Genomic DNA, 25,861 nt, shown 5'->3' with positions numbered 1-25,861 from the left:
GATATATGGAACATACCAAAAAGTGGTCCTATAGCGACAATTTTTCCAAGCGATTGTTTTAAAGCATAATCCTCATGAAGCATAAATTTCAGCAATTTTAATTGGGATTTTTCTAAAATCTCCCTACCCTACATATTGGTCCTATATTGATAACGCTTGGTAGGGTATATCGGGACGACCGCCAAAAAAGTGGCGAATATGAATAATTTATGGCAGGGAGATTTTTTACCATATACGACTACGGCTACCCGAAAATGTGAACCTATATTCATAACTTTAGTGGAGATTTTTACCCAAAAATACTCAAAATTTGGGTTAGCTTTATATTGAGGTCTACCCGAAAATACGAAACTGTATTTATAAATTTTATTGTATAAATTTGGTACACAATAAGAACTCAAATTAAAAAATTAAATTAAAATGCGCTCAAAATCCCAAAATACTAAAAATTAGGAGGTATGTTTATATGGGGGTTACCAGAAAAAGTGGGCCTATATTTCTAATTTTCAGTGAAGAAATTTGGTAGTAAATTCGGTTGTAAAACGCGCTTAAGAACCGCAAAGTACCGACAATTGAAGTATTCCCTTATATGGGTGCTAAGCTTAAATATGGACCAAAAGATCCCATTTTCGAACTGGCCTGTCTGCAGTCAAAAGATAACTCTATTTGGTAACTCTACGATTTTGGTGATCTATCTTAATTCGTTAATATGATAGAATGAATTTTATGCGCTGGCGGACAGGCGCACATGTGTAGATCGTAATAGAAAAAACATCTTGACTGATGAGGGGATACAGTACTGTTAGGGCATTTTTTCTAGTGTTGATACCATGTTTCCAACTTATTATAGTTATTTTATTTCTGAAATACAGTTATATTTGATATTATAACACCGCTACCACTCGGAATTTTAGATGCTTATCTATGTTAATTTCAGGTCATATCATGATACATCGTGTATGCCCTTCATCACAAAACATTTTTATCCTACAAGAACCCGGATGGCAATTTACAGCAACTTTGGTGGACAAATGCGGATAAACCATTAAAAAAGTCCAAAGGTATCCATCGGTATAATTTTCAATTTAATAACGGTTAAAAGTCAATCTTCTCATGGAATATTGAGTTTAATATTGCATCAGACATTTGTTTAACTTTACGCGTGGGTTCGCTTATTTGCATAGTCATCGTGATTATTTCAGACCATGGGACGCCATCCTACGTTTGCTGAGAGAAAATGAAATGAAATGTCGGATTCTTAAGTGATTGTATAAAACTGCATATATTTCACTTCGATACACTTCTGCTAACGATTTTTTTAAAGCGTAGATGCCTGTCTTAAAAACAATTTGGTCTTTAGAATTAATAAACTCTGATATCGAGTTTTTTAGACTGTCTTGATTTTCATAGTGTTTGCCACTTAAAAACAGCTCTAAATGCTTGAAAAAATTAAAATCGGTCGCAAGAGATCCGATGAATATGGCATTGGTTCGAAATTAATCGCCAGTCCGAAAAATTTCGAACCAACGCTGCAATTTCTGACCTCCCCAAGCGCGCAGCTTTTGCAGCACTATTACAAAGTTTATACTCATGTAAGAAAATGACGCGAATGTTGGCAGAATTCATATCGGCAATAAACTCAAAATAAATAACAAAAGGAAGCACCTTCGAGAAACCCCATTTTGCTGAAATGAGTCTCAGGCAATGGACAATATGACTATGAATGAGGTTATGCCAAAGATAAACGTATAATGAAAACAGGGAGACAAACCTCCTCATGTAAAGAGAATTCTACATTTCATACCCACCAACCTAATATATGGGCTCTTCCATCTATATATGTCGAGATGTTACAAACGGAATAACAAATTAATTTACAAACGGAATAACAAATTAAATCGGCAATCCATCTTATGGTAGAAATTGAATAAAAATTAAAAAAAAAAATAGTATTACTCCCTTAGGCTATATTAATCAACTTTATTTTTTTCCAATTCAAATTACACTGTGTAACAAATTTGAATTTGTTTGATAATTACCGGGAAATTTTAACAGATTATGAAAAAGGGGCAAAAAAAGAAGACACGTGTATTGGCGTTTTGAAAGTTTACGTCGGGAGGTAACCTAAAAACATCTTGTGGGAAAAACGGGTAAAAACTTTTAATAAGTACGATATTAACCCTAAAATGAGTTTTTGTTTTTTATTTTTAAAAGATTTTTGACGTTTAGGCTAATTTTTGAGTTTTAGTCTATTCTGAGACTTATAGTAAAACTTTATGGCGAACATTTCTGTAGAATATTCTGAGCAGCTTTAACCCCGTTTTGAATGAGTTTTCAATCACAGCTGGAAAAGGGGACCGAAAATACCCCTTTAATGAGTCGGTTGAGGGTTAAAGTTACATACCAAAATATTCCTCGATATTTTATCAGGAATATTGCCGAAGACACGATATACCTAACATGCAAGGATTTCAAGAAAACATAATTCGAAAATTATCAAAAATCTTGAAAAGGGGGAATACTGCCCCCCCCCCCCCCCCCCCCTTTTAGGTTACCTCCCGACGTAAACGTTCAAAACGCCGATACACCTGTCTTATTTTTTTAGCCCCTCTTTCATAATCTGTTGGAATTTCCCGGTAATTATTTTTTGTTTTGCACAGTGTTATAATGTTAAAAAAGAAAAATTATACTTTTCCTGTGTTGCTGTTAAATTTTGAGTGTGAGTGTGTCCTATTATTTTAGATTTTTTCTTACATTTTGAAATTCGTTGATATTGCATGATAATTCATTAATAATATTTTTTTATCTGTAGATATTTTGTAAATATTTCTGAATGTCTATGTATATATATAGTACTCTATGTAAAGTATGTATGTATATTATTTCTTAAAATAGGTTTGCATTTTATTTGTATTGTATTTCAACCTGATATTCAAGTATACAATCACATAGAAGCCTTTCAGCAGCTGATTTGAACATTTAATATGCACGGAGATTTGTTTGTTTGTTTGTATGTATAGCATAAATATATTAATTTTCTTCTTTTTTCGCTTTGTTTTTATTTTTATTTAAGATTGGTTGTGTTTGTTTTTTTTTACATATATAACAAATAAATAGGATTTTAAACATAAAAAGGAAACAAACAAAAACTAAGTACAACATAAAATATATATTAAGTACGTAAATTTACAATTGGTTGCATCATTTTGTTTTGTTTTAAAGATATTTTAGATTATTATTTCTAAGAGTTTTACATACATAGATTTAATACTTTTAGTAATAAAGCTCACAAAGGTGTTTTATTTTATTGAATTATAGTTTAAACTTTCAATTATCGCTTGATGTTTATTCTTGTAATAATAAGATTTATTAAAATATTTTCTCTCTTTTTTTTGCTTTGTTTTGTTTGGAATTATTCCAATTAATTTAAAATGTGTGTGAGTGAGTGTTTGTTGGTTTTTCATTTGTGTGAATAATTGAAATTTGTTTATTGTGTATATACTAACAGATGTAAGTACTTAATTACATTTAGACTACAACATGTTGCAATTGCAACCAATGTTCAACATACTCGTAGAGTTTCAATCTAATTGATTTTCACAAGAAATTATTAACAAATTAGATATTCTATTTATTAAGTTTTTTCTTTGTTTTGTTTTCTCAGGGGGGTTTTTTTGTCGTAATTACTGACAATAACAACAACAAAAAATTTGTGCATTTTCTAGTTCTAGAGGAAAGGTTACTTTTTTTGTATGAGGATTTTTTTAACGATGAAAGGTATCTACGCGGGTATGGTTGCCTCTTCATAGAAATCTGGTTCATCTTCATCGGCTTTAGCTTCGCTGCCATCCAACTAAAATGAAAATTACAAAAAAATCAATAATGAGGAAATTTATAAAGAATGGTCTAGAAAGGGAGCAAAGTAGGACGAGTCGACTATATTATAAACTACACCACTTTAATTATTAATTTCATATCCAATAATAAATGAAAACTATAATATTTAAATGAGGTATCGTAAATGTACTTAGCAGGTAAATCAAAATCTTATTAGAAACGAATTTGGTAACAGCTACTACCCTGATGTGTCGTATTAAATTTTATCGTTATAAAATTTATACATCCGCAGTGATGGAAGTATATATGAATAATATATAGAATCGAATCAAAAATAAACGCTATTTTCAAATTCTGTAAGTTACATATGATCGATTTTCGATTTTATACCCTCCACCATAATATAGAGGGTATATTAAATTTGTTATTTCGTTTGCAATAACGTGAAATATTCGCCGGAGACCCCACCAAATATATATATATATATAGAGCTCTGAAATATAGAGCTCTGAAATTTTGCACAGACATTGCTAGTACTCCTACAATGTATTGTATTGCATATTGGGGATTTTAGACACCCTTTTTAACACATTTGGTATTTTGGATTCTCATTGTATAGCACATATCCTTACCAAAAATTATTGCTATTGACCCAAGTTTCTGGGTAGCCCACATTTACTCCCCATTACTCGGTATTTTGGTGATTTTGGGCAGGTTTTCCAACCAAAATCGCCGTAAATCGGTATATATTTATACCCTTCACCACACTGTGGTACAGGGTACTATGTCATTGTGCATATGTTTGTAACAGACAAAGGAAACGAGATAGACCCACGGTTCTTTTTGAGAATTTGCATGGAATCACTTTCTGAGTCGATTTACGCAAGTCCGTCTGTATGTCTGTCCGTCCATGTATTTTTGTGAACAAAGCATAGGTCGCATTTATGACTCGAATTGGATGAAATTTGGCATAGGTCACTTATTTGGTTCAAGGACGAACCCTACTGAAATAAGGAAAAATCGGTTCAGATTTAGATATAGCTCCCATATATATTTTCGTCCGATTTAATGTAAATTGTGCACCAAAATCCCTATATAACTTTCGATTTGCATGACATTTGGCACAACGTAATGAATTAGGTCTGGAATAATGTGTGTTAAGTTTCGTGAAAATCGGTTCAGATTGAGATATAGCTCCCATATATATGTTCGTCCGATTTAATGTAAATTGTGCACCAAAGTCCCTATATATCTTTCGATTTACATGAAATTTGGCACAACGTAATGAACTAGGTCTAGAATCATGTGTGTTAAGTTTCGTGAAAATCGGTTCAGATTTAGATATAGCTCCTATATATACTTTCGTCCTATTTAATGTAAATTGTGCACCAAAGTCTCTATATATCTCACAATTTGCACGAAATTTGGCACAGCGTACTGAATTAAGTCTAGAATGACATGTGTTAAGTTTCTTGAAAATCGGTTCAGATTAAGATATAGCTCCTATATATATTTTGATCCGATTTTATGTAAATTGTGCACTAAAGTCTGTGAAAATCATTCGATTTGCACGAATTTTGGCATAGAGTACGGAATTAAGTCTAGAATGACGTGTGTTAAGTTTCCTCAAAATCGGTTCCGATTTAGATATAGCTCCCATATATAGTTTCGCCCGATTTTAGGTAAATGGTGCACCAAAGTCCCTCAAAATCATTAGATTTACACGAATTTTGGCATAGCTTTCTGAATTGCATGAATTTTGGCACAGCGTACTGAATAAGGTCTAGAACGATGTTTGTTAAGTTTTGTGAAACGGTTCAGATTTACATATAGCTCCCATATATATGTTCGTCCGATATTAGGTAAATGCTGCACCAAAGTCCCTGAAAATTATTTTTGTTAATTGTACACCAAATAATCTCTGTACTAAAAATATTAATATGTTATCAAATTTCCGGGTAGCCCCATATAACGGTACCCCCAATACTCGATATATTGCGGATTTTGGACAGGTTTTCCAACCGATTTGGCTTTAATTTAGTATTTTGGGTTCTCATTGTACAGCACATCTCCGTATCAAAAACTATTCTTACTGACCCAAGTTACTACTCCATAATATTCGGCATTTTGCGGATTTTGAACACGTTTTCCAGCCGAATTGGCAGTAATTTAGTACTTTGGGATTTTCATTGTACAGCACATCTCCATACCAAAAATTATTAATATAGACCCAAGTCGGTATTTTGAAACTTTTCGACACATTTTTTCAATCGAATTCCCTGTAATTTGATATTCAGTATTCTCATTGGCTATCAAATCGCACTAACAAAAATATCAATATTGATATCCGTTTTTTTATAGCCCCATCATTTGCTCAAAGTGGTGTAGATTATAATAATGTCTGTCCCGCTCGATCAATTTTCATGAACATTAATACAAAAACTTACCGCTGCAATTTCCTGAGGCTTATACATTGCTGCTAATTTCATACGAATTGGTACCATCATCACCAAAAAGAAGGGGAATGCCAACGATATCTTTGACGATTTCACAGCCCACAGTACGGCTAGACATAGAACTTGAATAACCGTAAACATGTGCATTTTCCAGGTAGGAACTTTCTTAACATAGGGTGTTGGTGGATAATGTTTTACAGGCATAAAGAATAATCTCACTCTGGAAAAGAAAAAAAGAAACAAACGTTAGTTCGTACTTAAAAAATGTGGATAAGCGAGCATTAAAAAAAAAACACACACACACAATTTATTCGGGTCACATAGATTGTAAAATGCGGCTAGAATTTCTGAAATTTCTAAAGCAAATAATATGAAATCCCGAGTCTGTACTTCTAAGGGCTAAGAAATCTTTAGAAGAGGTCTTTAGATTGAAAAATAAGAAGAGCTCCTTAAAAATGCCTAGAACGAGGTCTTGGGCAATGTAGCCCCTATTGTTTTTGGTAAAGATCGGTTAATATTTAGTTGATGAAATGGACCAAAAACATTTTTTCTGGTCGCTCTAGAGGCCACAACACCACGAATGTTTACACCAGGAAGGAAATCTGGCCAAATAATAAGTATGACTGTTTTGATGAATTTCGGCCAATATTTAGCGTGTCAACTGGACTTTTTAGCCCAATAAGTTGATAGTATAACCAAGAAGAGTGGTTGACCTTTGAATTTTTGTAAGATTTTCTAGTCGGTCTAGAGGTCATAATTACATACAGAATATCACACAGTGCACACGGTGAAGGGGATCTGACCAAATATTTAGAATGGCTGTTTAGGCGATGATAGGTCAATATTCCAAGGGTCAAATCAAGCAAAACCTAATATGAGCAAATTTTATTTAATGGTCAATTATCGGTATAGTGGGAGTTTTTAGAGCTTTGTGGTAGTCGGTCGGTCCCGTCCGACTTTATTGCTCCGCTCACTGGTTTCATATTTAATTTATATAAATATTGGCTTATTTATTACATTAATTTATGTACACATATAAAAAAGAATAAAATTTTATTCATTATATAATACACACTTGTGCCAATGTAATAATGAAAAATAACCGAGTGCATGCTTTTGTGACTGTGACTCACTGTATATGTAAAATTGAATTGATTTTCACCAATTCCATAATTTTTGTATTTGGTCCATTAGAATGAATTGTGCCAATTTTTATCGCAATTGGATAATAACAACGATTTTCATTTTGTTTATATGAACTAACAGACAGACGTGCTTAATTCGACTTAAAACTTTCTTCTAAGTATCTTATCAAATGCAATCAAGACCCATTATTTTTTGCATTTGTAAGGTTTTATGGAGGATTTTCTCTAATTGCATTGCAAGATTGAGAATTCTGAAAGGCTTCCATTATCTCCATTGTGAAGATTTTAGAAAGTTCTCACTTATTTTCTCCGTTATATAAATACCTATCACATACAAAGCATCGTGTCGAAAATCTTCATTCACCATACTTTAAGACAATTAATTTTAACATTTACTCAAATTAATCTATGCTACAAATATTTGCCAAGAATTAAATTTGAATGCATTGCCATATTTAATAAGAAATTTCATGGAACCCATTCTATGCACTTACCTATCAAAGAACTGGACACCACTCATTGAAGCAACGCCCATATACAAGAACACACCGAACAGCACAGCCATAGGAATGAGACGTAATAATGGTGCCATAGTAACGGACAGACCAATCATCAGTGATACAAAAAAGCCAGATAGTCGTTGTTCTTTGACATCAATAATTCTCGGCGACTCACCGGGAGCATGAGTTCTGCAAACGAATACAAAATATTTTGTCTAACTCAAGGACATGGAAAGGATATACTTTAACTATATGTACCTGGACATTATGGTGAGGGCGGAGACATGAGCCACTGAACGTACAGTGGCAGCACAATGCCATGGCATACCAAAGAATCCGCATAGCATATTCAAACAGCATAACAATACAATATCAAAATGAAGGCCGGATCCCTTTTTTAATCCTCTTTCGGGCTTGTCGACAATCAGCTCGGATATGTGTGATTCCATGAAAATCAGTATGTAAACTAAGAGGGCAGGAATTCCGGCCATGAAAGGCAACCAGGTCTCAACAGGCCCCAAACTGACTAACCAACCGCGATTAACAGGATCACTGGGTGAAATGCCCTCGGGCACACTCAACTTTTCCGTGTACACTTGCGGTATGAAATAATCAACCATGACAAATATTGTTATGGAAATTGGAACCCCAAAGTCACCGAGGGCACGACGAGCATTACGTCCCAAAAAATGTGAGTTACGGAACAGCTTCAGATAGTAGGCCACAGTAAATGTGCCCAATGTTAGGATGGTGCAAAACAGAGCAGTATTGGGCATATTCAACGGAGAAAGGCTACCATAATCCATGGTCATACTGGAATTTGTTGTCACATTTGCTCCATCTATGCTGGACGAATCTGCCAGGCCCAATACGGTCTCATTGACCCCATTCAATGGTGATGAACCAACCATTGTCGGTGGTGGCAAATTGTAATCAGCCAACAGGGGATGTTTCTTATACACCGATACAAGTTTCATAATTGTCTCCACGATGTAAATCAAGGTGATTAAGGCCGAGAATATCTCCTGGGTGAAACGGGTCAAGAGACGAACATAAACACTGCCTTCAAATGCCGAAACCAAAATTGAAATAACCGCCAACCATATACCGATGTAGGCTCGTATGGTTAGGAAGCTTATTCCATTTTCCTTGCAAAAGTTATTCAGGGCCTCGTCGAACAGCAGCAGCGGTCCAGTTGTTCCAATAATTACCAACGGTTGACCAGCCAACGAGTGGAATATGACACCCACCACAGAGGCACTCAACAGGGTTTCCGAAATACCAATTAAATTGTGGGTTTTATCCGAAGCCAAACCACCAAAGGTGATGGCTGTCGAAAGGCAAGCAAAATACATAAAAATGGTGGCGGCCAACGTTTCGGTGTTCAGGCCATCCAAAATATCACTGCGATACATGGGCAAGCGTCGCTTAAGATCGTTGCGTAGACCACCCCACAGGCGGTGTGTTTTCTCCAAGGGGCTTGGTTTTTTCTTTCCATCATCATCGTCGTCATCCGGCTTTTTATCTACCAGAGAACTTATCAGATCGGTGCCGACGTTATTGATCTGCTTCTCTTTGAGTTCCTTCTTGCTCTGGAGAGCCTGGGCCTTACGCGAACGAATCCAGTCCTTTTTGGCTTTCAACTCTTCGAACGGCAACAGATCATGGCGGTCCCAATTGCCAGGTGGCAAAACAATGGAATCGTCCAAGAATTCATTTATGGCCGAGAGTAAATCTTTTCTATCATCAGCTGTATAGGCAATGCCGTGGAATGATTCGTTAGCCATGAGAGTGGCAATGGCACGACCCACTTCATGGTAATCCAAATCATAATTGGGTGGACCCAACAGAATGAACATAAAGCGAACGGGTATGGGAACTTCGGTCAGACTTGGCATCGGTACACCTTCTGCTAAGCGCACAAAGGCAATGGTTGGTTGTTCCAAGAAATCGACAGCACCTACCTATAAATGCACATCCATTAAAAGAAACTCTAGGAATCTGCTTCGTAATACATACCAATACAGTTGTGGCTTCTGCTCCCTGAGGAATTCTCTTGAGGATGGTATCGTTTTGCAGTTTCTTTAAGTCTTCCTGTGATGACGAATACATATCGTCCTTCATATCAATTTTTAAATCATTGCTTTTCTTACTGCCTCCAATTTCTAGGGCGGGCATAATTTTAATTTTTTTATCATCACCCGAAAGATTCTGCACAGAGAAGACAAGAGGAGTGAAAAAAACAAAGATTAAGAAAATCGTTCTCAGGATGTTTTGATTATTTAAAAGGAAAAAAAGAGTAGATGTTGAAATTGAAAAAAAAAACAAAGAAGAAAAACATGCAAGAAAAGCAACAGAAAAGCAAAATTTTACAGCATAGTTATTTTTGTTTCAGAACATTAAGTAAATAAAAAAGTTGTGACAAAAAGTTGTGTTAGATAAATAAATAATTCGAATTTAATAGTTAATAACACAAGAAATATCATTTGAAAATATTATGTGTGTGCCCATCCATGCCCAAGTAGCAAAAAATAAATTTCGAGATTTTGAAAAATCCATTTTCTTTTAACTTATGTAGAAATAGTCGATTTAAGGGGACCTCCCAATTCTCGGTGTCAAAAAATTTAATTTTGTATTTTGACTTAATTCGATCCTACAAAATTCCTTATCTTCGCTAGAATATATTTTCTACTAAAAATATGTTTTAAAATAAAAAAATATATATATTGTATAAAACATATTCCTTGAAACAAACTACGCTTTAAATAATATTTTTAAAAAAATGTACAAACATTTTTGATGTAGATCGAACTCTGTAGGTTACTATAATTTGGAAATCGGGATTTCTGGTGAATAAATAAAATCTTTCCAGGAAGTTTTCAAAAGGCTCATGACTTTTATATCGATAATATACCAAGGTCCCGCATAATTTTCGGTACGTCAATATTAAGATCCCCATCATTTTATAACCTCCACCATACAGTGAAGTGTTTATTAAAATTGTCGTTCCGTTAGTAATACCTCGAAATATTCACCGGAGATTCCACAAAGTATATAAATTCTTTATCAGAATAATATTCTAGGTCGATATCGATTTACTCATGTCCGTCCGTCTATCTATCTGTGTAAATCACGATAGAGATCCCAAAATTTAAGATAGAGCCTTGAAATTTTGCACAGAAATTGCTAATACTACTAGGATATCTGGTATTGCAAGTGGAATATATCGGTCCAAATTTTGGTGTAGTCCACATATAACAGTGCCACCCCCAGTATTCGGTATTTTGGGAATTTTAGACTGGTTTTCCAAACGAATTGGCTGTAATTTGGTATTTTGGGTTCTCATTGTATAGCACATCTCCATACCAAAAATTATTAATATTAACCCATGTTTCAGGGTAGCCCCTATATAACGGTACTCCCCAATATTCGATATTTTGGGGATTTTGGACACGTTTTCCAACCGAGTTGACTGTGATTTTGTATTTAGGCTTCTCATTGTACCGTACCAAAAATTATTAATATTAATCCACGTTTCAGGGTAGCCCTCATATAACGGTACTCCCCAATATTCGGTATTTTGGGGTTTTTTGACAGGTTTTCCAACCAACTTGGCTGTAATATTGTGTATTCATTGTATGACGCACTTCCCTACTCAAAATTTGTAACTTTGACCCACGTTTAAGGCTAACCCCCTATAATGCGGTAGCCGCAATATAGAAATTTTTGGCATGCTTTTCAAACAAATTGACTGGAATTTTTGATTCTCATGACGGTATCATCACATCTCCACACTAAAAATTATTAATATTGACCCAAGTCGTCTTTTTGAAAATTTTGGACACGTTTTCAAATGAATTTACAGTAATTTCGTAGCTTGTTTTCTTATTGGCTGTCAAATATCCCTAACAAAAAATGTCAATATTAATCTCCGTTTTATTATAGCCCAATATAACGGTAGCCCCCATTATTATATTATTTGAGAATTTGAATAATTTTGTTCTGCGCATTTTTCGCTATGTTCGAGGTCCTAACATAACATGGAGCCCGCAATAATTTTAGATATTTTGATTTTCATCCTCATGGTGGAGCATATAAAAAGTTCGGTCGGGTCGAACTTAACATAGTTATTACTTGTTAATGTTTTATTTATAATTTTCTTATATTAAAAAATATTGTTTTTTTTTTTTTTTTTTTTTTTTTTTTTTTGTAAAAAGTGATAAAAAACTTTTTATATGCATTAGAAATATATTTTAAAAATGCTACCCTTTTTAATTCCTTAGTGGAAAAATAATATTATTTAAACCTGAGTTTTAAAAATTTATCATGAAAAATGTTTAAATAAAATCAAAGCAAATCCAAATTTGATTTTTTTTTAAATCCATGTTTGAACTAGTTTTTTTTTCAAATACGTGCCTGAAAATTCTACAAGTAAAGTGTTTGTTCAATATTCAATGTCATTTTTTTGTGTTTTGACAGTAAAATCGAATAATGGAATTTAGAATATACCATTAAAATTTTAAATATCATCTACCAAATAGAAACGGAACAACTTTAGCGCAAAAATCGAAAATGACCGACTATAGGTCACAAATATTGCTAATATTCAGTAAATCCCTTCTAATTACTTGTCCAGATTCCCTTCACCGTAGGTTGTGTTATGATGTTCGGCTTTCAATTGTGACCTATATATTGACTCGAAAAAACTCAAAAAATTAAGTTTTCGGTCCACCTCATCCCAATATTATTATCTGATCATCACCGAAAATTATAGGCGTTATCCTTGACCATACCTGGATCCTCATCGAAAATTTGAAAGCTATCCGCGCTGTAAATCCGCCTCTAGTGTGGTAATGTGTTACTAAATAATATCCGAGTACGTAAGCACCTGTAAATATTTAAGTGTAACTCCCACATCCGAGTACATATCGACGCCTCCGAACCATAGTATGCTAAGTCGACTTAGCATGTTTTAAAGTTCTTCACGTTTTTAGATACTACGGTCCTTAATTTAAATTCACTGAAATTTTGTTAATCACCTGCCAATCCAAACCAAAGTTATAAGCAAAAATGTACTTAGCATGGCACGTTCGATTAAAGAAACTTCCATACTTTGAAAGCTTCTACTGAAAAACTCACTTTTCAGACTTAGCATACTATGGTTCGGAGGCGTCGATATGACAATATAATTGGTATCAATTTAAAGGTCAACCACTCCTCTTGGATATGGTATGAACTTTTCGGCTCTATGTCATTCAGGAGTAAATATGTACGCTATAGAATACAAATTTTGTCATTTTTCACACAAAAGTAAGGGTCCATTTGACCCGCTAAATATTGACCGATTCTTTGGCCCCATCCCCTTCCCCATGTAGAAATTCGCGATGTTTGGGGCATAATTGCGGCCTCTAGAGCGTCCAGAATATCAGACAAAAATTTAGTTTTTGGTCCATTTCATCCCCTAAATATTAACCGATCTTTACCAAAAACAATAGGGGTCTTCATTGGCCAGAACCCATCCTACATGCAAAATTTCGTATAGATTGGTCCATAACTGTGGCCTGTATCGTGTTTACAAATTATAATGGACAGACGGACGGACGGACACACACACACATGTCTAGATCGACTCAGCTAGTCGAGATATGACGATCGGTATACTTAAAGGTGGGTCTAGGACCAATATTTCGCGGCGTTACAAACTCTTGGGACTGCACAAAGCTATAATACCCTGACAACATAGTTGTGTAGGGTATAAAAATGACACACAAGGAAACGAGTTAGAAGGACAAAGAGTTCTACAAAAAACGTCCTCATAAGATTTCACGAATGAATAATAGGGTCGCGAGCAAAAAATCATCACATCATATTTCCGAACATTCACCTAGTGTGCATTTTTGCCTCTGTGGCTTTCACATACTCGCCAAAGTCTTTCATCCCCAATGGGAATTTTCGAGTGAAATAAGTGTGTTCCACTTTTAAAATACTGCAATTTGGGGGTTTTTTTTTGCAATGGCCCCAAAAAATATGTTCAATTCCAAGAAAAAAATTGTGTTAAATTTGTAAAAATTAAGGACAAAAACACTTTTCTAATACAAACAAAAGAGTGTAGAAATAAATTTCAATAGAAAATTTAGTTATGCCGAAATAGTGTGTGTTGGTTTGTTTTAATTAAACAATTTTAGCATTAAAAATCTATTTACATAACAAACAAAACAGAAACGAAATAAGCCACAAACAAAGAAAAGAAGCACTTTTCTACATAATCAAATCAGTTTTTCTATAAATATACATATTTTTTTTTTCAAAATTAGTATTGTATAACATTTACACCCATGTAGGACAATGTGGAATGCCTACGGCAAGACGCATCTATGGTGACTGCTGTCGCTGGTGGTGCACTCAGTGTTTCACAGATGGAACGACGTGCTGGTGCGTTGGTTGCATTTATTCGAATTCGTTGTTGCAACTGTAGTTGTTGTTGGTTATTGTTTTCACTTCCCAATAAAAGCAACTGTACGAGTTTGTGTGGTTGAACATTTTGTTTTTATGTTTTATGCAAAGGTTCATTGTTGGAATATTTAAAATATTATGGTTTGAAAATTATATATAATATTTAATATAATTATATATATGATTTTATATATAATTTTACCACAATTACATATGTATTAGGGTGAAAAAAGTACCATGGTTTCAATAAAAGAAAGAAGAAAGAAAAAGAGATCATTGTATTAAACGAAATGTGGTTTGCAGTGAAGTGTGAATACTTCTTGTTATGAATTCGTGGCGTGTATAAAGAAGGGAAGCGAATAAATGGGGGGACACATGATTGAATTCAAGTGTGGTTATTATGAGAGTCCTTGGCAAATTAAGAACTTATTTCGAGAATTTGTAGATAATTTCGAAGCATAAAACTATGTGCATAATCAATCTATACTAAACATTTGGGAAATTACTAGCAATAAACTTGGAAAATATGAACATAAAAAACATACCTCGATTTATTAGCCCTTTGAGCCTCGTTTTTTTCCGTGATTGCAACTTTCGTAATAAGATATAAACTAAATATCATTGCATTCGAAAGATACAGTACATTCTTTCAGAAAAATAATAGTCCAATATCAAGAAAAGATAAGTCAATATCGGCGCAAACAAATTCTTCTTTAGATTCTTATTTCAAAGAATCTGAAATAATGTTGAGAGTACAATTCGTACAATTCGAATACGTTTAATTAAATAATTTGGACTGTATACGCAAATTGGTACATTTTTAACCTCAAATATACGATGGATAAAAAAATAGTTTTAGATTTGTATACCCTTAACCATACTGTGGTACAGGGTATTATGTCTTTCTGCATATGTTTCCTTTTGAGAATATGCATAAAATCACTTTTTAAGTCCGTCGTTCCGGCTGTCTGTCCATGTTAAATTGTAAACAAAGCGCAGGTCGCATTTATGATCCAAATTGGATGAAATTTGGCATAGGTCACTTATTTGGCCCAAGGACGAACCCTATTGAAATTGGGAAAAATCGGTTCAGATTTATATATAGCTCCCATATATATTTCCGTCCGATTTTATGTAAATGGTGTACCAAAGTCCCTATATATCTTTCGATTTGCACGAAATTTTGCACAGTATACTGAATTAGGTCTAGAATGATGTGTGTTAAGTTTCCTGAAAATCGGCACGAAATTTGGTACATTGTACTAAATTAGGTCTAGAATAATGTGTGTTAAGATTCCTGAAAATCGGTCCTGATTTAGATATAGCTGTACTAAATTAGGTCTAGAATAATGTGTGTTAAGATTCCTGAAAATCGGTCCTGATTTAGATATAGCTCCCATATATATTTTCGTCCGATTTAATGTAAATGGTGTATCAAAGACCTTATATATCTTTCGATTTCCACAAAATTTGACACAGCGTACTGAATTAGGTCTAGAATGATGTTTGTTAAGTTTCCTGAAAATTTGTCCAGATTTAGATATAGCTCCCATATATATTTTCGTCCGATTTAATGTAAAGTCCCCATATATCTTTCGATTTGCATGAAATTTGGCATAGCTTACTGAATTAAAATTAGAATGATGTGTGATACGTTTCCTGAAAATCGGTCCAGATTCAGATACAGGTCCCATATATATATTTTCGTCCGATAGATAAATGGTCAACCAAAGACCCCAAAGTAGGCCGATTGACAAAAAATTTGGCACAACGTACTGAAGTTAATATAACCTAGCTTGAAGCAAACCTGTATCTGACCAAATGAAAAATTTAGTATAGGTTGCTGAATGATATGTTTATGGATCCATTTGCATGTTAATGGTCCTTTAAAAATTCGACGTCTGTTAGGATTTATCTGTTGAATATACCCACAGTGGTGAAGGGTAACATATAGTCGGCCCCGTCCGACTTTACTACTGTCCTTACTAGTTTCTTTTGATTTGAGTCGCACATTATTAGTTCTTGAAATGTGTAATCGAAAAAAAAACAGTTGAAACGCAGTAAGGAGCCGAATAGATGATAATGTGTACAATATCCTGTAGATAGAAGAGTCATAGCATCTTTGGAAAACCATTGAAATGGAATCAGGCGAAAAAAAAATCATTCTGAAATATATGAAAAATGTGATGTCAATCTGGCAGATTTGGATTTTTTTGTGTAACATTTAAATGAAATTCAGCAAAATTATGTATGGGAGCTGTATCCAAATCTGAACAGATTTCAACAAAACTTCAAACTGGACTGAATTCAGTACGCTGTGCAAAATTTTGTCTAAATCGGACAAACAATGGGTTACATAAAATCGAACGAAAATTTATATGGGAGCTATATACAAGTTTGAACCGATTTATGCATTGAAATTGTTATTATTTGGTCAACGTTTTGATATAGCTGCCAAAAATTGGTGACACGCAATTTTCGGTATTTTTAATGTTTGAACTGGCAGCTGTGTCATATTTCATCTAATACGGATCATAAATGCGACCAGAATTTCGTTCACAATATATAATGCCCACAGACGCACATATATACATCGACACAGAAAGTGATAGCGCATATCTTCAAAAATAATTACGGTTCTATTTCAATTTTCTGTACAACAGTAGGATGTAGAGTATAAATAAAAAAAGTATTTTGTGAGTCTATTGTATTTGTATTGCCCTCTTATTGCGAAAAAAAAACAAAATGCTAATTTTAATTTTTTTTTAAACCAATTTTCTAAGCAGATAAATGACTAATTAATGAATGAAAATTTACCATAATATGATTATACCTTACATATCTATTGAGTCAGGGTGTTAATTATTTATTTATCTTTTTTGTGTCATTCGTATGTTACAATGTCATTAATATTACTATAATCTATTTAAAAGCCTGTTAAATCAATCAAAATGAAAAGTAATGACGGAATAAAAAAGAATGGCATAAAACAAATATTACACTGTGCAACAATGAATATGCCAACAAACTTCAAATAAAATTTTTTAATTCACTCTACCATATCCATGTTTTGACATTTCCTCCATATAAGGGCTGTGCCCCTCCAAAGGAATCCACGCCGTTGTCGGTGTTATGAATGATTTAATCGCATTTTTTCAATTGTAGTGGCTGTAATTTAGCATTCTCGATTACTGGAGGATAAAACACATTTTTTTCGGAAAATTGTCTATATAGGTCCATGTTTTGATATAGCTCCCACATTTAACCGATTTTTTTCTTCGAAGAAGCTACAATTTGGCATATCCAGAACATTATAGATATATTTTTTTAGAATTGTCTCCATACTAATAACCCATTTAATTTTCGGTGAGATAAAGTTCATACCCCATTTTTAACACCTGAGTGCTTGTAATTTAGAACATTATTTTTTCAGGGCATGAACGAACACCAACAAAAAATAATGCAATAATATAGTCACCATATTAAAGTTTAACGGATTTAAAAAATTTAAAACATCCCACATTCGACTGAACAAAATTCTGTGTTATTTTTGAGGCTAAATTACAAATTTCGCACTAAATTGAGGGTTTATTAGAATTTTTTTGTTATATTTCAATTTTATGTTAAGATGTCCACTTATTGATTACCATGTACTTATGGCATTTTTATTATAAACCAGTGAGCGGACCAACCATACGATACCCTACACAACTACCACGGAACTCTAATTATCTGCCGATGTTTATTTCAAGCCTGTACAATATTTCTTGCCCAATTAGAGATCAACAACACCTCTTCCTTACACTGTCATATTTTCCGAATATTACTAATATTCAGTACAGCCCTTCTAATTACTTGTTCAGATTCCCTTCTCCGTGTGGTTGTGTTGTGTTGTTCGACTCATAATTGTGTTCGGCTCGAAAAATACAAAAAAATTAAGATTTAGGTCCATTTCATCCGAACATTATTATCTGATCCATTGTCCTTGGCCATAACTGGAACTACATGGAATTATTATCAATTTGAAGACCAACTACTCCTCTTGGATATGCTATCAACTCTTCGGGATTATGTCCTTCAGGAGTTAATACATATGCCGTAGAATCCAAATTTTGTTATTTTTCACACAAATGTTAGGGTCCATCTGACCCGCTAAATATTGTCCGATCTTTATTAAAACGCGCATACCTATTGTAAATGGAGAAGGTATCCCCTTTTGATAAAACATTCCTTGTCCAGCAGTTTGTAAACAAACAACCATAGTGATGGTGTGGGCCGCCATAACAGCCGATGGTCGCTCCCCGCTCTATTAATCGACCGTGACATGAGAATAAATGCCGAAAATATTCTGAAGGATGTTTTAAAGCCTTGGGCACACAAACATTTTGGCCGCAGACCTTGGACATTCCAACATGATTCAGAACCATCGCACTCAGCACGCGCCACCCATGGTTACAAAATGAGGTTCCTCGCTTAATTTCCAGCGCACAATGACCAACATTTTCGGATACCAATGCGTTGGACTATTGTGTCTGGTCGTCGATCACCTCAAGCAAGCGCTTCGCCGGATATGGTCCAAAATAGCGCAGAGCAACATTCGGGCAGCGTGTGACGGTTTCATTGGCCGTTTGAAGGCCATAATTCGTGCCAATAGTGACCAATTCGAACAAATCTAAACATATTCTAAAATTTGATTTTTTTATTTCACCCTGTATATGCTGTTTAAAAGTGTCCAGTAGAATTTGCTCACACTCCATCATAGCAACAAAAAATGTAGCATGGTGTTATAAAGGAAAGTCCCACTGCTGTGATTAATGTTATGGGACCATATGAAAGGATTGCGAGAAAATAACAAAGCGTAAATAAAAATGAAATGAATGAAACTGAAATAAAAACAACGGAACTATGTCTACTAAAAAACATCGATAAATATTTTTACGGACGAACAATTGACTTGTACAGATGGATGGATGTATGGATGGATGTATGCATATACAATTATAGTTATGGGCATTAGGGGGACGTTTTTCGACGATGAGTGCAAATATTGTAGTATTGAGAGCGATATATATTTATATATTGATATGTTTAATTATAAGTAATGAGTATGCATTGTCTAGTGTTGACACACCCCGCACACATACGCTTTTATTTTTGTTCGGCATATCAGCATATGAGCACGTTGTTGTGCGTGTGTGAATGAGTGATATATCGAATTGGAATTTTCTTCAAATAATAAAAAAAAAAAATACTATGGATATTACCTGTAAACTTGTATAGCTATTGTATTTTCGCTTGGTAAAGGGAAAACCACTTTGGTGTTCGTTGACATGACGATGGCGTAAAAGTAGGGAACGTAATACGGCCGGTTTGTCATCCACATGAATTAAATCTTCTACAACCATCTGCAATGAAAATATGACATTAGGATGTAATGAAAAAATAGTTTATAGAAATTAGTTTATAGTCATTGTACAATAATATTACATAATAATATTATATAATACGAGGGCAGTTCGGAAAGTTCTTAGCCTAGCACAAAAGTGCGGTATAAACAGAAAAAAAGTTAAGTGTTTTGGTAACTTCCATCTCTGTTAAGAACACATGTTTAACTATGTTTCGATCTGGCAACTCCTTCATATAGAAACAGTTGTTCAAAAAAGACGCATCCGCAATTTTTTACAATCGAAAAATTAGAAATGCGTGCTTTCATTGTAAAAATGTTGCGGATGCGTCTTTTTTGAACACCTGCTTCCATATGAAGGAGTTGCCACGTTTGCTATAAAAAATATCAAACCTTCAAATGGAAATTTCAGATGGCGCCTGGGAATATATGTATATATTAGCCCACATAGTCATTGTACAATAATATTATATAATACGAGGGCAGTTCGGAAAGTTCTTAGCCTAGCACAAAAGCGCGGCATACACAGAAAAAAATTAAGTGTTTTGGTAACTTCCATCTCTGTTAAGATCGGGCAACTCCTTCATATAGAAACAGGGGTTCAAAAAAGACGCATCCGCAATTTTTTACAATAGACAAATTAGAAATACGTGCTTTTATTGTAAAAATCTTGCGGATGCGTCTTTTTTGAACACCTGCTTCCATATGAAGGAGTTGCCACGTTTGCTCTAAATAATATCAAACTTTCCACTGGAAATTTCAGATGGCGCCTGGGAATATATGTATATATTAGCCCTCATTATCATCTTCTACTTACTTGTTCGACAACACGATATGCCACAGCTGGTAAATCTTTTTCATTCAAATCCAGCAGCACAACACCCGTTTCAAGGCAACGACGTAAATTAAGCAATGAATGGAATGATAGCGATGAAACATGAGCTTTACCCCAACGATCGGAACCCTCTTGAACGTCTTCTTCATATTTGATCCAACGGGCCGTTTCTTTCCATTCACGATCCTCACCGGATCCCATAAGTTCATCAAGCTGCACAAAGATCTATAAAATTCATAATGACAAATTTGGCTATATATTTTATTCTGTACATAGTGGATCCATTCAAAAAACTTACTTCATGTGGACTATGATCAAATTCCTTTTTAGCCTGCTGCTGTAAACCGGCCACACTTATTTGTGGCAATTCACGTAATTTTATGGATGAATGATGAATTTTGTGCCTTCTCAATGCCCGTGGATCATCGGAGCGATGTGATCTTAATTCATTGAGATCCGCTTCCTATAAGAAGTAGAATTTTACATTACTTTAAAAGGTATCCAAAAAAACAACTTAATGTGTAATGTTTTTAACCTGTGGCGTCTTTGGTTAGCAAAAGGGGGTTTAGGTTAAGCAAAATAGTAGAAGAAAATAAAAAAAATTGTATATATGGTTAGCTTCATATACACTTTTACACAAATAATTATATACTTATTATATAGAAAATGACACAAAGGATCGCCAAAAAGTGTACTCAGTGTTCTGTCTTAGAATACCTATTAGTATTACATTAGTATGATCATATGATCGAACCACTATATTTTATGGAGAAAATGTAACCGGTTCATGAATTTGAAATTTATGTTCATATTTTCTCCTGGGAAAAGATATCTGCGATTATATCCCCTTTCTTTATTTTGGCTAACTCTGCTGACTTATTTCCAAGCAAAAAAACAATCACGATCTTCGTCTCCATTCTCACAAAAATGTAAGAAGAAGCAAAGAATACATAAAAATAGATTTAAGATTATAGATATAAAAACTGCAGTCATAAAATTAAAAAAAAAACTAAATGCAATACTAACTAAGGAGAGAGAGAGAAGATAAGTGGTGTTCCAATGAAAATTAAAAGCACAACTTTCACTACTTGGACAGGTGTCATAGCACGACAACATTGACAACGTAGGAGAGTCCGTCATATTTTCTTTACGGTACTGGACTTAATCACTACTCGGGGGTTTTCCGTCAGTAATCCCACTGCTGGAGCATTTGCTAGCCTCTGCAATAGAACAATTTCCATACTGTCACTTTTTAGGGATTAGGATATGAATGATTCTCAGTGTAGTTTCTGAAGGAACTAGTTCAAACTATTCCGAACGAGAAAATATCGGTACCATGCTCATCTCTTTCTTTGGTTTAGTTAATTTTTCCTCTCGTTTAAATAGTTCCCTTTGATTCAGTACTTTATACAGATCTTTAGTTCCGTTCATCCGAACGAGAAACTATCCGTACCATCTTCTCTTTCTTTCGTTCATAGTTCCTTTTGATTCAGTACTTTATACAGATCTTTCTGTTCATCGATCGAATTAATTGATATGTACCAATGAACGACAAAACAAAAACAAACTATGGAACTAAATGAATGACCTAGTTCCTTTTGTGGAGCGTACCGAAAAAAATATTGAACCGATTCAGGAACGAGATTACTTCACTCTAGGGCTGTCAGTTAGGATTTTGTGTAATGCAATCAAACTTTTCATCATATTTCACCAACGTTTTCTTAAATAAAATGGGGAACCATGGATTTCACCAAGCACTTTGAAAGAAACGATTGCAGATTTAGATAACATGTTTAATGACTCAAAGACCGAAGAGGATTTGAGATGCTGTGCGAGGAGTAATGCTGTGTGAGGAGTAATCCGAAAAGAAGGCATGCCACAATAATCATATTTACAACGTTCTGAAGGAGAAGTGATTTTAACATACACTGATGATGTGCTATTGGCATTGCAATGACGTGGATAGAAAGCTGAATGCGTTCCTGGAAACACTTCACAACTCAACCAACTATCAAAGTTTGCAATGGGTTCATCAGAATTTTATACTGGATTGAGTTTCTTGTAATTATCCCGAAATATAGATCATTCGGATTATGTGCTGCTGAAGGCAACGAAGGTGAATTTCGCAGCAATAACATTTCCGTACGCAAGAATCATGTAGAGAAAGAATTCATATATTATATGAATAGTATTCAGAAAAAGTTTGCCAATGTCCGGATTTCTACATTTTATAAATGCAATTCATAGAACTTTAAATACTGGTTTCTTGCCAGGGAGAGAAAGAGAGAAAAAGAAAACAAAAATTTTAGAGTGTGTTTGTATGGTCGTGTTTTTCTATGGCACAGATACTTTCTGTAGTTATGATACTTTTCTGTTTTGTTCTTTTTTATGCCTTGTCTCGTTGGATGCCAATTAGATCCATGTTCGCCCATTAAGTCCCAATTAGAACAATCATCACATATAACAATGTTAAATACATTATCGGTCTTGTTGCTCGTATCATCATTAGCTTGACATATTATATCTGGTATTCGAAATAATTTGGAAAATACATATGCGAATTTTCTATATATAGCAATGTAGTGACTGAAATAAACAAACAATGAAGTACTAAACTAACCACAATCCAGTAAATGGAGAGACAGAGCACCACCAAGTGAGGGGGGAGACGGATTGTCTATGACAAAACAAAACACAGCCGAACAGTGAATGGTGTTGTTTTTTTTTTTTCAAAGAGTGGTAAAGTCAGATGGAGGAGAAAAATAGAGTTGCTATTAATGAAAATATTACATATTAAGGTACATAGACAATATGAAACCAGTGAGCGGAGCAGTATAGTCGGACGGGGCCGACCATACGATACCCTACACAACTACCACAAAACTCAAAATTTCTGCGAATTTTTATTCCGATTCTGGGCAATATTTCGTGATATTTGCACCCTCTTGTCCGATTAGAGGTAAACAGCACCTCTTCCCCACACTGGCATATTTTCCGAATATTACGAGTATTCAGTACAGCTATTGTACAGATTCCCTTCACCGTGGGTTGTGTTGAGATGTTCGGCATTCATTTGTGGTCTATAGATCGACTCGAAAATAACACAAAAAATTAAGTTTTCGGTCCACTTCATTCCAAAATTATAATCAGATCATCACCGAAAATGATAGGCGTTGTTCTTGACCATACCCGGAACCTCATGGAACATTTCAAAGCGATCAGCGTTATAGTTCCGCTCTCTAGAGTGATAATGGGTTACTAAATAATATATGAATACGGAGATACCTGTAAATATTTAGGTGTAACTCCCACATCCGAGCACATACAACAATATATTGGTATTAATTTAAAGATCAACCACTCCTCTTCGATATAATATCAACTTCTTGGTTCTATGTCCTTCAGGGTAAATATATACGCTATAGAATACAAATTTTGTCATTTTCACACAAAAGTCAGGGTCCATTTGACCCGCTAAATATTGACCGATCTTTATCAAAACAGGCATGCTTATTCTTTGGCCCGATCTCCTTCTCCATGCAAAATTTCACGATGTTCGGACCATAACTGCGGCCTCTGGAGCGACCAGAAAAACCGACAGAAATTTAGTATTTGATCCATTTCATCCCCTAAATATTAACCGATCTTTCCCAAAAACAATAGGGGTCTTCATTGGCCAGAACCCATTCTACATGCAAAATTTCGCGAAGATTGGTCCATTACTGTGGCCTGTATCGTGTTTACAAATTATAATGGACAGACGGACGGACGGACACACATGTCTGGATCGACTCTGCTAGTCGAGATATGACGATCGGTATACTTAAAGGTGGGTCTAGGATCAATATTTCGCGGCGTTACAAACTTTTGGGACTGCACAAAGCTATAATACCCTGACAACATAGTTGTGTAGGGTATAAAAAAATAAAGTATGAATGGAATTATGAAAATATTCAATAACATATTTTTCGGTGTACATTAAGGCTAATGATATGGGCTAGATAAGTCTTACAGACCGATCTCACTTTTGTTGCAATCAGTTAAGACTCTTGAGACATTGCTGTTCTTTAGAAATTGTGAAGAGATCGTCAACCCGTCGCAAAATGGTTAGAGAGCTGAACACATCGCAACATTCCATTCGGCAAATATTAAAAAATGAGCTCAGGGTAAAGACATTGAAATTCCAAAAAAGTGCAAGAACCTACAACAGGAAGAAAATAGACTCAAAAAATCTAAAGAGTTGCCTCGTTTGGCGAAAGTGGAGAACTGCCGCATTTGGTTTTATCCGATGAGAAAACATTGCACCTTCGATTGACCACCAGAACTCAAGCTCCGGTCATGATGATGGTGTGGGCCGCCATAACAGCCGATGATTGCTCTCCGCTCTTATTAATCGACGGTAGCATCAGAATAAATGCCGAATATTATTGCGAAAATATTCTGGAGGGTGGTCACAGACCTTGGACATTCCAACATGACCCAAGAATGGTTACAAAATGAGGTTCCTCTCATCATTTCCAGAGCACAATGGCCACCAAAATCTCAGGATACCAATCCGATGGACTATTGTGTCTGGAGTATTTTTGAAAGCAAGGTTGGCAATAAAAAATACCAAAGTGTCGATCACCTCAAGCAAGCGCTTCGCCGGGAATGGGCCAAAATACTGCAGAGTAACATTCGGGCAGCGTGTGTCGGTTTCATTGGCCGTTTAAAGGTCATAATTCGTGCCAAAGGTGAGCAATTCGAACAAATGTAAACTTATTCTAATATTTGATGCCATTTCCGACATTGTTTGCATTCATTTAATAAAATTTAAAAAAAAAAAAAATTAAAATGATGGCGTTTGACTTTGTTGCAGTTTTTTTATCTTAACCAGTATATGCGTTGACGTGGAATTTAAAAAATAAAAAACCTGAACTTTTTAACCTATGCCATTGTGAATTTCAACGGAGAATTGTATGAGCATGGTAATAGGTTGAATAAAAATATCTAACGAACATAACATACTTTTTCTATTAAAAAATTAGATGAATACGAACCTACATAATTGAAAATAGAGTAGATGTAAGTTGAAATTTTAGGGTAGGTATTGATGGTAGTATAATGCAGATGAACTCTGCGTTGAGGTCAAAACGAACAAAAAAACAAAATTTTTTTGGGATACACTTAAGGATACAACCGAATAAATTAACTATAACAATTAATCTCAATTAGCTTAGGGCATATCATAA

General features: G+C 34.6%; 1 protein-coding gene and 1 long non-coding RNA gene across 3 annotated transcripts in view; one reads left to right on the top strand and one right to left on the bottom strand.

Moving 5' to 3' along the window:
- Window positions 1–3,758: 3,758 nt before the first annotated feature.
- The window catches only part of LOC133338792 (anion exchange protein 2), a 47,890-nt gene continuing 25,787 nt past the window's right edge, over window positions 3,759–25,861 (bottom strand). The window contains exons 6-14 of one of the 2 annotated variants that reach the window (XM_061546900.1): window positions 20,929–21,093; window positions 20,613–20,855; window positions 19,656–19,796; window positions 14,270–14,452; window positions 9,958–10,149; window positions 8,197–9,902; window positions 7,933–8,127; window positions 6,285–6,513; window positions 3,759–3,853 (exon numbers count right to left, since the gene is read on the bottom strand). In XM_061546900.1, coding sequence (XP_061402884.1) covers window positions 3,782–3,853; window positions 6,285–6,513; window positions 7,933–8,127; window positions 8,197–9,902; window positions 9,958–10,149; window positions 14,270–14,452; window positions 19,656–19,796; window positions 20,613–20,855; window positions 20,929–21,093 — 3,126 coding nt within the window. In that variant the 3' untranslated portion in view covers window positions 3,759–3,781. The remainder of the gene's footprint in view (window positions 3,854–6,284; window positions 6,514–7,932; window positions 8,128–8,196; window positions 9,903–9,957; window positions 10,150–14,269; window positions 14,453–19,655; window positions 19,797–20,612; window positions 20,856–20,928; window positions 21,094–25,861) is intronic. The other variant, XM_061546899.1, reaches the window with a different exon arrangement.
- Window positions 18,656–25,427, top strand: LOC133338793 (uncharacterized). Its single transcript, XR_009754636.1, has 2 exons — window positions 18,656–18,842; window positions 25,115–25,427. It is a non-coding gene; the product is annotated as an uncharacterized LOC133338793 (long non-coding RNA).

Source organism: Musca vetustissima, unplaced genomic scaffold, assembly GCF_032173495.1.
Source record: "Musca vetustissima isolate MV318-11 ecotype Yass unplaced genomic scaffold, APGP_CSIRO_Mvet_v1 utg19289, whole genome shotgun sequence".
NCBI lineage: Eukaryota > Metazoa > Arthropoda > Insecta > Diptera > Muscidae > Musca > Musca vetustissima.
This window is presented reverse-complemented; position numbering and strand designations above follow the sequence as displayed.